This window comes from Lathamus discolor, chromosome 6, assembly GCF_037157495.1.
Source record: "Lathamus discolor isolate bLatDis1 chromosome 6, bLatDis1.hap1, whole genome shotgun sequence".
NCBI lineage: Eukaryota > Metazoa > Chordata > Aves > Psittaciformes > Psittacidae > Lathamus > Lathamus discolor.
Window position 1 is genome coordinate 37,975,893 of NC_088889.1, and position 16,274 is coordinate 37,992,166.

General features: G+C 47.9%; 3 protein-coding genes across 14 annotated transcripts in view; 1 reads left to right on the plus strand and 2 right to left on the minus strand.

Moving 5' to 3' along the window:
* The window catches only part of TTLL5 (tubulin tyrosine ligase like 5), a 135,357-nt gene extending 133,029 nt beyond the window's left edge, over window positions 1–2,328 (minus strand). For 7 of the 9 annotated variants that reach the window (XR_010614020.1, XM_065686067.1, XM_065686068.1 and 4 more), the window contains exons 1-2: window positions 2,149–2,246; window positions 1,391–1,569 (exon numbers count right to left, since the gene is read on the minus strand). Coding sequence is in view for 8 of the 9 variants with exons in the window: in XM_065686067.1 (XP_065542139.1) it covers window positions 1,391–1,482 (92 nt within the window). In the remaining variant the exon portion in view is untranslated. The other 2 variants (XM_065686066.1, XM_065686065.1) reach the window with 2 other exon arrangements.
* A 196-nt stretch (window positions 2,329–2,524) lies between these two features.
* Window positions 2,525–4,957, plus strand: ERG28 (ergosterol biosynthesis 28 homolog). 2 transcript variants are annotated; one of them, XM_065686078.1, is made up of 4 exons: window positions 2,530–2,727; window positions 2,844–2,934; window positions 4,162–4,280; window positions 4,450–4,957. In XM_065686078.1, exons 1-4 carry the CDS (start codon window positions 2,595–2,597, stop codon window positions 4,527–4,529), a joined length of 423 nt encoding a protein of 140 aa, XP_065542150.1. In that variant the 5' UTR covers window positions 2,530–2,594; the 3' UTR covers window positions 4,530–4,957. The 2 variants fall into 2 exon arrangements, with proteins under 2 accessions (XP_065542151.1, XP_065542150.1); XM_065686079.1 differs by lacking the exon at window positions 4,162–4,280 and having other exon boundaries at window positions 2,525–2,727.
* A 537-nt stretch (window positions 4,958–5,494) lies between these two features.
* Window positions 5,495–16,274, minus strand: part of FLVCR2 (FLVCR choline and putative heme transporter 2) — a 36,541-nt gene continuing 25,761 nt past the window's right edge. Inside the window, exons 6-12 of one of the 3 annotated variants that reach the window (XM_065686075.1) lie at window positions 15,893–16,003; window positions 14,078–14,183; window positions 13,504–13,615; window positions 13,025–13,080; window positions 10,880–10,977; window positions 8,405–8,507; window positions 5,495–6,845 (exon numbers count right to left, since the gene is read on the minus strand). In XM_065686075.1, the coding sequence (XP_065542147.1) occupies window positions 6,789–6,845; window positions 8,405–8,507; window positions 10,880–10,977; window positions 13,025–13,080; window positions 13,504–13,615; window positions 14,078–14,183; window positions 15,893–16,003 (643 nt within the window). In that variant the 3' untranslated portion in view covers window positions 5,495–6,788. The other 2 variants (XM_065686077.1, XM_065686076.1) reach the window with 2 other exon arrangements.

The window sequence follows — 16,274 nt, forward strand, 5'->3', positions numbered from 1 at the left end:
TCGGGAATTATCATCTCAGAGAAATTAAGGACACACACACACACACAAAAAAAAAAACACAAACCACTTACAATCTGTTACATAAAATCCTAAGGTCACAGAAAGAAAAATTGTCAACCTCCCTAAGCAAATAAAACTCTGAATGCTTATTATTTGCATAATATCTACACAGACAAGAAGAAATAAAAAGACTGGCAGAGATATATAGAAGCATTTGTCTACAGAAAGTGCAAAATCACTACAAAAGGTTTGGAGAAACTACAAAAGACAAAACACTTCCCACACTTAGAACACAGGAACAGATGTAACAGGGCAATTTCCTGATGCTAGGACAATTAAGTACTCTTAAGTGCAACCTTGGTCATCCTAACCAAGTTATACCATTATCACCCAGACAGATTAATTTCACAGCACTGCTTTCACCACCCCTACAGAAAAAATAAAATAGAAAAATTCACTACAGGGGTTTAAGTGGCTGTTCAGGCTGGAAGGGACCCAAGAAGCTTCCAGAATTTATAGTACAGGCCAGAGCCTTATATAAGGTGGAAATGAGCTGAAGCAACAAGATGGGAGTTTACATTAAGCCTGTCCTGAGGATTTGCAGTAAGGCTCAATCCTCCAGGTGACAGTCATTCATTCCTAGCATGACCCTTTGTCACTTGATGCAGACACACTGTTGCAGCTACATTCTAGATGAATGTCAGTCCTAGACTTTTCCATCCATGAGGGTCTGGCAGGTCTGAACCAACTACTTGGTATGAAACAACATTCCTCTAAATGCCTTAAGTCACAGCAGTTTGCAACTGAGTACTCAATAATAATGTGCACCCAAAAGAAAGCAAACAGGACATTTGAAAGCAGGTCCAGCTGAAAGAGAAAAGAAATTCCACTCTGGAAAAGAATAAGTAAAGATAAAGGAAGTTACTAAACTAAGGAACGAACGCACACTAGTAAGTAATAAGAACTCTAGGAGTTATTTTTTTTTAAACAAGACAGTTTATAAAAAAGGACACAAAACATTGCATATCAGTCTACTGTAGCAAGTAAAAACTAGAATAAAAAAAAACACCCTCATTTATTTCCTTCATTTTCTTAAATATCATAAAGAAATTTTCCAGCTTCAGAACATGATAAGATGACATCAATGAAACTACAAGACTGTAGAATAGCCAAGAAGAGCTGCTCCTCTAACCCTGATGAATAGATGAATATGGTGATCCTTTAGGCTACAAATGTAAGTACCCTGCCCACAGACTTCCGTCCCAAACTACCTATCTTTTGCTTTATAGATAGGAGGAGGATAAGGAATGTAACTTTTTTTCAGATTAGTACAAATCCTGCAGGAAGCACAGGGGGATAGAAACAATTAAGCAGCTGTTTTCCTACTTACTCCAACTCATCAATGACATCTTCTTCTTCCTCCTCCTCCTGCTGTAAGGATGAGCCAGTTTCCTCCAGACCTCGAGCAATCCCAGCTGGCATTTCCCCTGCGAGTTTTCATACAACCCAGTCCCGGTAGCCTCTGAGACTCTTTCCTACAGATTCAAGGGATCTTGCAGAAACAGTTGCCTGCAGTAAGGATTAAAAGCATGAATGCACAGCTGAACAGGACAGCAAGACAAATAAGGTAACTTAACTCCCACCTCCTGTCAATACATATTTCTCACAGAACTATCACCAAGCTTGTGACAGGCAGTAAATCACCTCCTAGCCAGACGAGTGTAGGAAGAAGCATCACCTTCCCGCAGATTTTTCCCCACATGCCCGTGAGAGTCATTCAGGCGCTTACCGCTGAAGCGCGTCCCTGCCCTGCCCTGCCCTACCCTACCCGCGGCCAAAGAGCCGCACCAGGCTGGCCAAGCCCGCCCAGCCCAGCCCAGCCCAGCCTAGCGGGAAACGCCTGATCTTCCCTGGCGCCGAGGAAACGCCTAGGGCCAGCTCCAACACCAGCACGGGAACAGCTCTGCGGCCCGGCCGCTTCCGGAGGGGAGACTGGGGCCCGGCCTACACCGCGGCGGGCAGGCCCGGTGACCTCCGGCGGCCCCAGGAGAAACACGAACCGCGGGGAACGCCGAAAGGGCCACGACTCCTGCTCCGGCGCCAATCACCCCTCGTACTAAGGCGGCAATTCTCCCAGCTCACCCGTACCTGCTCCCCCATTGCCCAGGGTGGGGCGCGCCGGGCCGGGCAACCGGACACAGCGGCCCAGCAGCCACAACCCCTCCCTCCGCTTCCCCGTTACTACAACAACCCACCGGCTGACCCCGCCTCTTCTCCATTGCTCATGCGCCGACCACCGACCGGCAGTGCGCAAACGCAACAGCCGTGCCAGACACCCAACCTCGTCTCCGCCTACTGCCGCAGTACCGCCTCCTCCCGCGTGCTGGGCGGGGCCAAGGAGGGGCGGGCCCGCCTCCCGGGCGCTGAGCGATTCGATTGGCGGTGGCAGCCCACTCGCCAGCGTGGTGCGCGGGTGGAGTGGCGCGACCGCGGCCAATGGGAGTGCCGGATGGCGGCGTATGCTACGGGAGGGGGCGGGGCTCCGGTAGCGGGTGGTGTGGTCCTTGCGGGCAGGGATCGTGCCGGCGGGGAGAATGAGTCGGTTCTTGAATGTGCTGCGCAGCTGGCTGGTGATGGTGTCGGTCATCGCCGCCGGGAACACGCTGCAGAGCTTCCGCGACCACAGCTTCCTCTCGGAGAAGCTGTACACCGCCAGCCCCGGGCTCGGTAAGAGCCGCGCAGGCGGCTGCAGTCGGGCCCGGGAGCGGCCTGCTCCCCGGCGGGGGTGGGGACGGCGGGCGGGGCTGTGCGTGGTTTCCATGTGCTCTCCCCTGTTTGCGCAGTGAACGGGCTCCAGGCTCGGACTTTCGGCGTCTGGACCCTGCTGTCATCGGTGATCCGCTGTCTCTGCGCCATCGACATCCGCAATAGGACGTACGTAATGGAGTAAAGGAGCACCGGGAAATCCTTGGGTTTGTTTGCTAGTCACAGCCTCAGCAGTAGCTCACAGGGAGGAGCGGAGGAGATTGGGATCAGAAGCTGTGCCTCACCTTTCTATAGGGTTGAAAGCGTTCTCGCAAAAAAAGCCTAAATAGCAGTGTGGGATTTGTATGTTAACTGGTGCTTCCTCCTGCCTCTGAGGGGAGAGCCTGCCCATTTGAGTTCTGTTTCTTAGCTCAGGCAGAAATTGGTAGATCTGAGAACTTAGGTCAAAAATTTCTGAGCTCCAGCTTGGAAAGCATCTTCTGATGGCATTGCTGCCGTGCTGACATCAAGCAATTGCTGATGCTGTGGTCTGGCTGATAGTGCTTCTTCTGTGACAGCCCAGCTAAAGACTGTGACAGGTTGAGATGCCCTTCAAGAAATCTTAACCTGCCACCTTCTTCCACGTGCTCTTACTGGGGGTTAAGGACAAGGCCTGATGCTGTGGTGGGAGGAAGGCCATTTCCCCCTGTGTTAACAGAGGTATTTCTGAGAGGAGTTTCCAAGCAAGCTGACTGTAGGTCTGTGCTAGCAAAGCCTGAGCTGGAGGGTGCTTAGACTCACTCTTCTGTCACTGGCTCCTCCAACCCCGCAGCAGAAGTAACTGTTAACTTGGCAGCATGTCCTTGCTTTGCCTTGGCTTGTCTGTGGTAGGGAGTTGGAGGGACTCAATTATCTTTTAAGGGGTGGTGACAATGCCAGTTCCCAGTGAGCCAGTTGTTTCTTTTTGGACTTGCTCCCTTCAACAAGCTGTGGCCCCTAGAGGGTAGCAGAGCATAAGTGGGAAGTTGTGTTGGGTGATGCAGCCTGGAGTCAGCCCAGTCCTGCCACCCTAGTTCTCAGTTCATCCAGTTCTCACCTTCTTTTCGTGTGCACACATGCTTCTCACATCACCAGTGCCTTATCCTTGCCCTCCCCTCTTCACCTGTCTTCAAGTGAGATAACGCCTGTGATTTTTCAATGTACCACACTGATTTCAATGAACACACTGCCTTGCTCTCTCAGTTGTTACCCAGGCAGCTTTTGTGCCTCACTAGGCAAGGGACCCTAACTGCCCTCTGTGCTACCACAGTGCGGACAGATGGGGAAGCATGCAGGTATGCCTTTTTTCCACTCAGCCATGCTCATGTTCATACTATGGGCTACATGGTAACTTAACGTCTTTCTGCTCTCCAACAGCCTCTATTACATCACACTCTTCACCTTCTTTTTGGCCCTTGTTCACTTCCTTTCCGAGGTCTTCATTTACCATACTGCAGCCTTGACAATTGGAATTATGGCACCCCTCATGGTAGCAAGTAAGTAGAGCTCTGCATCCTCTCCCCACAAACTCTCCTTGGAGCTGTGACCCCCCAAGTAAAAAAGTCTCTATGGGGCTATGACATAAGATCAGGGAGGCAGTGGTGGGAGGAAATACCTCATTCCCTGGACAAACTCATGCAAACTCATCCTGTATGTCTGTCACAGGTTTCTCTATTTTGGGGATGTTGATTGGGCTGCAGTACCTGGAGGTAGAAGCACTGTCACAGAACAAGAAGAAAAACTGAAGCTGAGGGCCGGGTGTAGGTCAGCGTTGTCTCCTATTTTCACTGCCAAACTTCCACTAAAACTCTAGGACACCAGGTCCACTAGTGGATCAATGTTGGACTGTCAATGTTTCACCATTACTACGGTTTTTTTCTTGTCCGGGGAACATTTCAACTGACTAATGTCAAAGACCAAGTCCCAGAGGAGTTTGTGTTAAAGCTTGCAGGGGTCAGTTAGTGACTGCCTCCCTGGAGAGCAGGCAATGTCTCAGGCACATCCAGTGCATTAAGGACTTCTCTCCCAGTGTGCAGAGGAGGTGTACAGCTACCCAGGATCAACTGAACTCTTCAGACCAGAGAGAGAACATGTACTGCCCCTGGCACTGCTAAGTAACTTGCATGTGTGTGTTCTTCAGGGGCCATTTCTAATAAATGGCAGAAAACTACAAGGTGCTATGTCTGTCTTTCTGCTACACAGCAGCAGGTAGAGGATGTACAACCTCAGAGCAAACAGCAGATTCTGCTGTATGCTTCAGGATAAACAATGTCTTTGCAGTAAACCCTTTCCCTGACTCCTTCCCACAAAGCTCCAGGTCTGACTGCTCACAACACACACAAACACACACAAAGAGAATTGCTCCAGCTCTTACTTGCGCAGCATACTGGTGACAGCAGACTGCATGCATCTGAGCTACCTTTACTGTGAGTTAGCACTACATAAGACAGAGAAAACAGGATGAGGTTGCTTAGACCTAGGTGAAATGGCCAAAGCAGATGGGCAGTGCACAGAAGGCAGGAAGGAAGCAGCAGGATCTCCTAGCTGGGAGGACAGTGCATGTGCAGAAGAAAAAGAAAAACACAGAAGGAAGGTAAAGCACAACAGTAGCATTGGGCAGAAAAATTCCTTCTCCATTCTGCAGAACATTTCAGGCTATTAAAAGAGCCAGATGTAGACTGTCTCAACCATTTCATATGAATGTGTCAGATTTCATTGTACACTTTGAATGTTTTTATTTTATATATATATATATAAACACTTCTATTGAAAAGCCATTTTAGACCCTCACCCTCAATCCCAAACTATGAGATAGGAATCGGATCTTTTAACATGTCAAAGACTGCAGTTTCACACCCACACACAAACGTTTTGTCAAAAATTTTTTGTCAGAGAGGACTATTTTTATCCATTCCACCTGGTTGTGGCTTTGCATTTAAGGAGTATGAGGACACCTGATGTCTCCACCAGTGGAGGAATGCTAGAAAAGAAGGAGGATCTATATTTGTGTTAAGAGAAACAGCAGCATATAAAGTGGCAGTGTCTATGAGACACAAATGCTGGTAAGAGGGCTTCTCCTGTTCTCTATTACAAAGTGGGAAGCTTCCACACTGGAGCAGATCTGGATTCCAATCATACTCAGCCTTGGCTGGTTACCTCAATATAACACTTCACGAAAGTCTGTATGTAGCACTGAAACATGCAAAAGGCACTTTATCATTAAGGAGGAAGACACAGTCCTCAGCCCAGGGAGCTTGTGGTTTGACTCATTCCTGTGGCTAGTGTAGTGATGAACTAGGCTTAGGCTACAGCTTCAACATAAGCTACAGAACTAGTCCTTGCCTCGAGGTAGGAGGATTGGTGTCTCTCAATTATTCCTAACATATAGGAACATCAGGGCAACCTCAGTGAATTCCGAGCAGAGGTTTATCCATGAGAGTACTTCACCTGAGACAGCCACGTAATAAAACCAGAGCCAGCACTTGCTGGTGATGTGCTGAGGCCTCTACCATCACCTGTGCAACACAGAGCATCACAGGTACCAAAGCAGAGCAATCCCTCATCCTGAGAGACAGCTGAAAGCTTTTCTAGGGCTGCTCACAGAGCAAGCATGGTCCAGCTTCTGCAATTCATGTCACAGCTTGCCTGTGAGAGGAGAGACAGACACATCCAGGGTGCCACCCTCATGTTCTCAGGGATAGCCTGGACCGATTCTCAGCTCTGTGCTTTTTCAAGCATACACGTTGGGGTAGGGGGGGGAAACAGTGGGTTTTCCCAACTTCTCTTCCCAAGCAGGAAAGTCTCCAGAAGAGCCCCATGCAGACATGTAACTGAAGAGAGCAACTACCTTCTTGTTTTGCTCTTCCACACTCTTCACTGGGCTCCTATCCTGAGGCTTCCCCCCACCACCCCTCCCATGGTGTGCATGTAACAGGAGGATGGGTTTGGTAGCAAAGGTGGGAATGAGAGGGACTGCATTCCCCTGAATGGAGCCACCCCTCCATTCACAGCTTTGATTCCTCAAGGACTATGGGATCAGTGCAGGCTTCTGGCATCACTTTCTGCAAATCAAACAGAGAGAAACAACATGGTTAAGATCTTGGTTGGCCAGACCCAGGCTTCAGAGAGACTGGCTGGCCAGAAGCTCGCTAATTCGCAACTCCCTGCTCGCGTGCAGAAATCCCCAACCAAAAATCACCATCCTGAGAGTGCACCTGGTTCCCTTCTCCAGACCCTTCTATTGCCCAGACATGGGGCACTGGGGCAGAAGGGCAGAGCAAGGGTCCCACTTCCCTTAAGCTACTTGGTGTAGTCTTCAGACCACAGTTAACTCACAGAAGCAGTACAGGCCCAGGGGTCAGCCCCACAGCCAGCTCACTGAACGTATTTCACTGTGACACAAGATCAGCCTTGAAGCGTCAGGGCCTGTTCCCTGGGCAAGGGAAGGAACTGGGAACTCCATGTCATGGGGCAACACAGTGTCTATGGAAGCACCACAGAGAATCTGCATCCCGTGCTCCCTCAGGAGGCTCAGCACAGCATCTAGCTCCTCTCTGTCCTTACTCTGGCTTGCCTGAAGGTCTCTAACTCCCAGACAGATTGCTGGTTCTGCTCATTTTCAGGTCTTTTCGTCCCCACCCCTCATTCAGGGCTGCCACCCTCTGCCCCATGTCTTCCCATGTCCCCAGCTTGGATTTATGGCTGGAATAATTCCAGAGTGGTGCACACAAGGCCTTCAAAGTTCATTACTTGTATCTTAAAGAGCCATAAGAAGAAAGAGCCAAACATACTCAAGTTTGGGGTTTTTCTGGCATAAATACTAGAGAAGAATTAGCCTGATTGCTTGAACCATCCTAAAATTTCTTAATATCTTAAATATATCTTAATACCTTAAAGACAGAGGGAGCTGTAATTTCCTAGAGGAGGAAGGACAACCAAAACTGCTGTCCAACTACCACCCTATCCTGGGCTGCATGAAACAGCCAAACTTTTACAACTCCAGTTCAGTGTTCCTGGCTGGAGCTTGATGAGCTTTTCTACTGAGCCATTCTGGTGTGTGTTAGGATTAAACCCGAGACTTCTTCCTCCAGAGGATTTCTGCTTATAGTGAGACGCCCCACTTGTCACTGATTCAGAAGACAGCATGCAGACTTGCAAGGGTAAATGTGGTGTATCCCATGACCTGGGCTCTAAGTTAGCTCGCTGTGGGGCAAGACTGACTTCTGAGGCAGGAGTCAGGGGTGTATAGCAAAGAAGTTCACATCCCCAGTGCAGTTCAAGAGAAGTCCAGGGAGCATGGAAGCAAGAGACAGTAAACAGTTTAATTTTGAGTTGCCTCTTACACAACTGCAGGTAAAAAGGTTTTATAGAGGTCAGCAGCAATATCCCAAAGCAGAGGAGTGCCATCAGGAAAGCTTCAAATTGGTGCCTGGAAGCAAAAGCCAGGAAGTGTATAGAGGGAACTCATACCAGCAGGAGGGGTAGTGGGGTGCATGAAGTAGTGCCAGAGGTAGAAGTAAGGGGAAAGTTGCATTTAGGCTTGGGAAACCTCGACAGAATGCATCATGGAAGAACTCTGAACAGGCTCTCCAAACACCTCTGGGGTCTAAACACTACTCACCTGCTGAGGAGCTACAGGAAGAGAGGTTTTAGGAGAACAGCCTGCCTCAGGGCTCCACCACCTCCGGAAAGGAAGGCTGCCCTCACAGCTGGGAGTCACCGCGCTGGAAAAGGGTATGCGAACAGCCTGATCATGGCTTTGTGACAGGAAGAGAAGGCTGCTTGCCACACAGTAAGCACAGAAAGGGAGCAGGCAAGTCTGGGGAGCAGAGGATGCAGTACACATTGTGCCTACTACGCAAAACTCTTGGCAGTATTTCACTAGAGTAAGCATGCTACAACTTGCAAGGAACTCCAGTAAGCTACTGAGGGTGGATGCTTGACCTAAAGCCCTAAGCTGGTCTAAATCACGCTGGCATTGGGAGAAAAAAGCAACATGTTTTTTGGTACTGCACTGAGATCCAGCAGATGAATCTTTGCATCCAGGCAAAACGTACAACTAGCAAATAAGGTACTTGCGCCTGATCAAGTCCTGAGTTATCCAGGACATGGTTTGAAGACACAGCAGGAATTCAGTCCTGTTTTAAACAAATCCCTTGCTGTGGCTGTACACCTACAGCAGGTCACTAGTCATCCAAAATTATCCACTCATCCATGCTCAGCCGTGCTGGTGGCATTAACACTCCAGACAAAAGATTTTAATTTCATTACAATTAAGAACCAGGACAAAGTCTGAAACCATTTACTGCATACTCTCTGCTATCAAGAATAGGTTCTTCACACACGCACACGTGCGTGCACACCAAAAACTGCATTTATCCACCACTAAGATAAACAGTGTAAGTCCAGCACAAAGTAGTCTCAAGTGCTTTGAACACACATAAACCGAATTTGAAAGTTTCAAAGAGGCCTAGCAAAGCCTGGTTTGAACTTAAATGCAGTCCTGCCATTTTGGAATCCTGCACTCTATAGGATAGTTGCCTTCTTAAAAACCCACACAAGCTTAAAAGTATTTCAAACAAATGTTGCCCAAGGCTTTTCTGGAACAATTCACTCCGGAGTCAAAACAATCCATGGAAACTCAGCAAAGATACTTATTTCATAATGCAAAGCACAGGAAGGTTTGCATGGATGCTGGATGCCAAGAGCAGATGAGTGAAAGCTGTATGCAGCTGAATCAACTGCCTCTATTATGAAACCTTGAGGCACAATGTTGGAATGGCTTCAGATGCACTTACAACAAAGGCAGCCCACAAAGAGACTCATTATGATGTAAAACGGGCATTTGATCCAAGTGTGCTGAGACACAGAAAGCTAACCCTGCTGGCACTCTCTGAACTGAGGCAGACTGAAATGAGAGGATTGCTGGAGCCACACTCCAGCTTTATTACTAGAGGACAAGATGTCCACAATATCATTCGGCTAATTTAGTTTCCACTACAAGTTCTACTAATTGCAGTATCTGTTTAATTACAATCATAAGCAGATAAGGGCACTGATAGCAGACAAACTGCTTGTGAACACAAGGCAGGTCCTGCAGAAAGGGAAACATCATACAGCATGGACACAGAGGCCAAAAGCTCTGACAGGTGGCTGCTGCGGGGCTGATTCCTAGGCAGAGTCTCAGAGAAATCAATACCAAAGTTCTGCCCTGCTAAAACTGCCTCAGACTGCAGCACAGGCACAGCTTCAGAAGCACTCATCCTGGACTCAAATCTTACCCTGTCCATGGGACTCTTCCTCACGCTTGCATTAAAGTGTGGAAGCTACCCACTCCTGTAGCACACACTGCAATCTTAGCAGGATTAAGGCTGTTCTTCCCAATGGACTCACTCTGCTTTTGCCTGTTAGTCCTGTTGATTGTGGCAGTAAGTGATATACACACTCAATGAACACCTTGAAAAGCAAAGGGTAGCGTGGTTAATTTGGCAGATCAGCCAGTCAGTGCAAAGCAGAGGACAGTGAGTAATAAAGCATTATACCCTGAGCAACAGCTGAGAAAATGCCAAGTACTACTGAGATTCACACATGAGCAAGCATAGAGCTTTACAATTTTCATTCTTATACCACAAGGCACCAACTCAATGACTCTGTTGTTGCTAGATGTTTTTAAACTTCTTTCTTGAAGTTAGCCATGCACCCTGGCTGTTATCAAGCCAACTCTTCTACAGGGCTCCTGGTATCACTTCCAGCCAAGAATCTGGACTGTAAAAGTAATGTCAAAAAAGATTCGCCAAATGCCTGTACCTCCTCTCCCCAGTAACTTACTGACAATTCAGATCTCCATCAGCTCCAGCACCAGTCTTTGCCTTGCTACACTTAGCTGAATCTCTATGCCCCTGTCTAACATGAGTCTGGTGGGATCTCAACTCTGCTGGTGAAAGCTGTCTTGTCTTTCCTCTCAGATGGGTACCTGAGAAGGCCAGAAAGATTTTCGGTACTCTACAGCCATTGCTGTCACCCCAGAAGTGCCATTGGCTTGGTGCCTGTGTCACCTATAAGTGTTCAGAGAAGCAGATTAGTATGATTCTCCTACCTTTGCGTATGAGCTAGTGAGCAGGAATGGGAATTGATGGAGTTAGGGTTACAAGATACAGTCCCATAATCCATGATCTGACTGCTCCCTTGGAGTCTCTGTAACAACACCCACAAGTCACCATACCAGAAAAGATGGAAGCAAGTAGGGAGGGAAATGAAGGGGGGGGGGGGGGGGGGGGCCAGAGAGGAGGGGAGAGATAAATAAAGAGGAACAGGCAAAGCAAGAAACTAGTAAAATCATGTAAGTAAAAGCATGTGTAAGGCAGCTATCTCATGTAGAAAAATTCCAGTACCTGACTCCAGAGCATTCCACAAAGGCAGCACAAAATGCCCAAGCCCCACTGGCTGCTCCCCTGACTGAGGCATCCATGTTAGTGCAGAACACCAGGTTCAGCCTACCTTCAGTTGGCTGAGCACATAGGGTTGTTAAGCTTGAGAAGTACCCAGGTGAATTCAGCCTTGTGGAGGCCACGTTTGGGGATGTGGTGGGGTGTCTGTCATGACTCCCTCAAAGCACAAGTCCTCAGGGGGAAGGAGCTGCCAGTGAAGTTTTTGCCTGACTGAGTCCTGTTACCTCTCACACACCCCTCTAGTTCTTACTGCTGTCAGTTCTGGGGGCTTTTAGTATTCTAGAAATGATACCTGTACCACATTTGCTCTGGTCTCAATGCCCTCTACTCTCCAGCAGCAAGCTTTTACAATTGTATTTATACTAAAAGATTTAGACTAAAAATGGCTTAAGTAAAAGCGTACAGTTCATCTGGCGAGAGAAGTGACTGACAAAGGGAAAAGGCCTTACTACTACTAAGCATCATGCCAGAGGACCTTGCTATTTCCTGGGCCTTTCGCATACATGGTATGAATTAACTCACAGTGCCACCAGCACCTCTCATTACAACCCTGCTGCCTCAGAGCTTGCAGAGGATGGTTTGGTCTTACAACTCATCTTTTGTCTTTGACTTTAGCAGTATTAACTTCAGGATACAATCAGTTTTGCATATACTAAAATAGACTGGTCTTTACCCAGGCTCAGCTTAGCTAAGCGTGTTCCAGTTAGTCCCATTCACACTAGAATTCTGGCATAGCAGTTATCTTCTAGTTGTCCCATAGATCGTGATGCTCACCACTGCTAAAATCACCCAAACTTGCAAGCCTCAGAGCAGGGGAAAAAAAAGCAGGAATTCTTCTTAAGTTATGACAGTGGGGCAGGAGGAGAGCTGCTTTACCCAAACCAGATAAATTGTACAGTATTACCCCAACCCCACCTCGTCTAGAATTATATTTGCAAGATTACTCAAGGTGACATTAATTCCCTTCACTTATCTTACTGTCTTTGTGCTCAGATAGTTCAGTAAAAATAAATGAAAAAATAAAAACCAAAATAAAAATAAAAAGCATATATTTTGTAATTGAAAATCCACCTCCCTGAGCAGCCAGTCGGAGCAGAGCAAGACGTTCTGGTCTCTCTCCAGATCAGACTGGTTAGATTAGCTGGAGGAAGGCAGCACTGTCTTCTGAAAAAAGCTGACTCGAGCCAGCAGAGAACTGAGCTTATGCGCTTTGCTAGTCATGGTTGCTGATGGCTTCATGAACGTTGAGTGGATGTCTCTGCTAGCGTCCTAGAAGAGGAGCCCAGAGCAATAAGAGAACCTCAACCACCAGTCCCCTCACTTTTCATGCAGGGAGAGCTTCTAAGAGAGTTAGCAGCTGAAGCCAGGGAATAAGGTGAATAACCTGCCTTCCCAGGGGACTGGAATGACAGTTACCCAGCTCTAAACAAGGGCAAAGCGCCGGTAAGCTCAGTGCTTTGTCAGGGGAGAGAAGCAAACAAGCACTGCCCTATATCTGATCCTAGCTGACACAAAGATGTGTGAAGCCCTGCACACTCTCTGAGGACCAGAGCCTACAGATTCTGTAGTAAATAGAGGCCCCAGCAGCTGGCAGAGCTGGGATTACACCACCTGTCTTAAAATGCCAACAAGGAGCTTCCCCATGGGCTAGGCAAGAAGTGGTGGGATAAAAGAATCACAGCTGCAGTCATAATTTGGAAAGGGCCAGCCTCATTCCTAGAAAGGAGAGAGGTTGGGTGTTGTCCTGAGCAAATACCAGGGGTGCAGCAGGGATTGAAGGAAGATTTACTCACTGTTTGTTGGTTATCCAAATTGGCCTGCTGTCTTCGGAGATCAGCCTTAATGAATGCTGGAAAAGAAGGAGGAAGTGAGATGTGAAGGCAGTTAAGTCACTATTCAAAGCCAACATCAGTTTCTTCAGGACTCAAAAGGGCAGCACAGGCCAAAGAGTAGACAGGAACATATTATGGTGAGCAAGGGAAGCCATTCTCCTGGATGAGGCAGACAGCTTTTCTGAAACAGGCAGGATAGAGACTCCTTACTGCACCATGTAGAAGGTGCATCTTTGAGACTCCAGCCGGCAGCCAGGGCAAGAAGCCTTGGATCTCCTTTGTAGCACAGACCAGATGCTTAAAGCAGCACAGCAGCTACAGGACTGCTCTGTGACTGCTGCCCTTTTCTGCACGTACCACTGCACACAGAAGCTCTTCAATTCATATGCCAAGCCCAAGGGGAAGAGTCACAGCAGAGGAACACTGAAAACTTTAATTACCTGTCATAATGGTTCCCAGGAACAGGAAGGCACAAAGAAACAGGTTTCCTGCCTTTGTCCCAAAGCGATCCATGATTTGCCCTTGGCCAATGGTGAAGGCAATACCAAAAATCTACAAACAAACAGTGGCAGTGTCAAGCTGTACTGTTATTGTAAAGCAGCCCAAACAGCTTCCCAGCTTTACTGACATATCAGAGCAGACAGGCCAGCCAAGCTGCAGGCCTAGTGGGGATAAAGTTTGGCTATAAACACATAACCAAAGGCACCTCCTTACAGCTGATGGGAAGACAGATGACCCTTAAGGCTAGAATGCCATCTCTCACTGGACAAGAGCCTGTTAGGGGCACTGCTGGAAAAGGCAAGGATGACTAGCATTCTGACATATTTTCCTAAGCAGAAACAGAATGGGCGCCCATAGAGAAATGCCATGAAGAACATAATTCAAAAAGCCAGGGTGCTTAGATCTGCAGTGCATTACAGTAATCATGGGCAAGAAATAGGAGTCAAGACTGGGAGCTACAATTTAACCTCTCTGCCTATGAAGAGGCAAGCAAAAAGAAAACAGCACGCCTACCTGTGCTGAGACATTAAGGAGCCCTGATGATGTTCCTTCTGATTCTGGGTATGTTAACTCTGCAGCAAACTCAAAGCCCAGGGGAAGGTATCCCGTCATGAAAAACCTGTAAAGAAACGTGCACAGGAAGATTCAGCAACTACAAGAAGGAAGACTGAAGAGACACAGTGTAGCCCGTATTTCTTTTGGAGGGCTTCACTGCCTGCACAGGGTGTTTTCCCTAGCATTGTCACAGCCCAGACAGCTGTCTCGCTCCCTCACCATGGCACAGGTCTTCCTCCTACCAAGAAATACCTTTGCCCACAGTCTCAAGGCACAGAGGCAGGCCAGCAGGGAGCTGTCAGTTGCTACAAGGAATTAAAAGCAGCATCTCCCACAAGTAACTCTACAGGGCAGCATCCCCAGCACAGTCAACAGCCACCCCGGCCCACATGCTTTTCATTCCTACCCATGGGTGTCGTGGTTTAAGCCCAGCCAGCAACCCAGAACTACACAGCTGCCTGCTCACTCCCCCCCCTTCCTCCCCCCACTCCAAACGTGGGGCACGAAGCCAATGAACTCAATTGTATGCTGTTGCCTGCTATGTAGCACTTTTATCGCCCACCAACTAGATGTCTTCAGGTCACCAGTGACTGGCCCTGACTTCCCTCCGACCATCATTCCAACAAAGAATGAACTTTGATGAAACCAGACAAGCTCAGCAGTGATGAGCTCTGCGGTGTCATCAGCAGGCAACAACCCAACACTGCACACTGTTTCTTCTGCTCTGAAAGACTGTTACAAGAGATGGAACCTGACATCATGGTCTGGATGAACTCAGCAGCTTTATAGGGATTGGTCCATGCACTAAGGAATGATATCTCTCTCTTTGTGTGTGTGTGGATGTATATATATATATACGAGGCATGAGTGATGGTATATTGAAAAATGTGGGATCTGAGCATGATGTGAATGGCATGGAATAAGGGGTGGATATTGTCCTGGGTTCAGCAGTAGCAGTCATTCTTCTCCTTCTTAGTAGCTGGTGCAGTGCTGTGGTTTTGACTTTCAGCCTGGGAACAGCGCTGATAACACCAATGTTTTTAGCTGTTGCTCAGTAATGTTTAGTCTGACCAAGGACTTTTCTGAGTCTCATGCTCTGCCAGGGAGGAGGGGAAGCCGGGAGGAAGCAGAGACAGGACACCTGACCCAAACTAGCCAAAGGGGTATTCCATACCACAGCATGTCATATGCCCAGTATATGAACTGGGGGCAGTTACCTGGAAGGGCTAGATCACTGCTCGGGTCGGGCTGGGTATTGGTTGGTGAGTGGTGAGCAGTTGTATTCTCTTCCCTTGTTATTTCCCTTACCATTATTGTTATTGGTGATAGCAGTGGTTTGTGTTATACCTTAGTTACTGGACTGGTCTTATCTCAACCCGTGGGAATTACATTCTTTCAATTCTCCTCCCCATCCCTCCGGGAGCAAGGGGAGGAAGGGGGAGGGAGTGAGTGAGTGGCTTTGTGGTTCTGGGTTGCCGGCTGGGCTTAAACCACAACAATGGGTCATTTATGAGGCTGTGGTACCTCTCATTTCCCAAATACTTTCACTTGATTAACTGGAACATTTAAGGCAGCTGAGCAGGGCCATGCTGATGTCCCTGACTGATGAAACACATACAAGAGACAGATGGGAAGAGCAAATAGTTTTGTCCTTAAACCACACAGGAGCCACACACAGACTATGACTATCTCAAATGCCACCATGATCTTTGCCTCCCTGCTCATCCCCTAGCAGCTGACATGTAGAGGAAAGCAGCCTGCTTGTGAACTTACCCCAGCATGCCTGCAGTCACAAAGACCACCCAGAGGTGGCCTAAGCTCAGAGTGAAGGTGTAGGCTATCATTCCCACCAGAGACATGATATAGACGGCAAGTATTGTCTGTCTGCAAAGAAAAGCAGAGTCAGGGCTTTATTTAATCCAGTCCTCCTTTTTGCTCACAGATCATGGTATAGTTTGCATAATGTGGTTAATAAATAAACATTACAGGGGGCTTTGTTCTCTGTGCAGTTGGGTTACATCATATCTGCAAGGAGCCACCTATGAAGCAGCCACAAAACTCAGATCCTACCATGGGCTAACAGGTCCTTGGTCATATACTGTACATGCCTCTTGAGAGGCAGAAGGAGAGACAAATAAAGAGATCATTAACCTTT

Bases quoted from the DNA above. Each gene is read 5' to 3' on its own strand.
- ERG28 (XM_065686078.1), top strand. From the start codon at position 2,595: ATGAGTCGGTTCTTGAATGTGCTGCGCAGCTGGCTGGTGATGGTGTCG. The intron at 2,935-4,161 runs GTACGTAATGGA...GCTCTCCAACAG, and splicing joins ATCGACATCCGCAATAGGAC to CCTCTATTACATCACACTCT. The intron at 4,281-4,449 runs GTAAGTAGAGCT...TGTCTGTCACAG, and splicing joins GGCACCCCTCATGGTAGCAA to GTTTCTCTATTTTGGGGATG.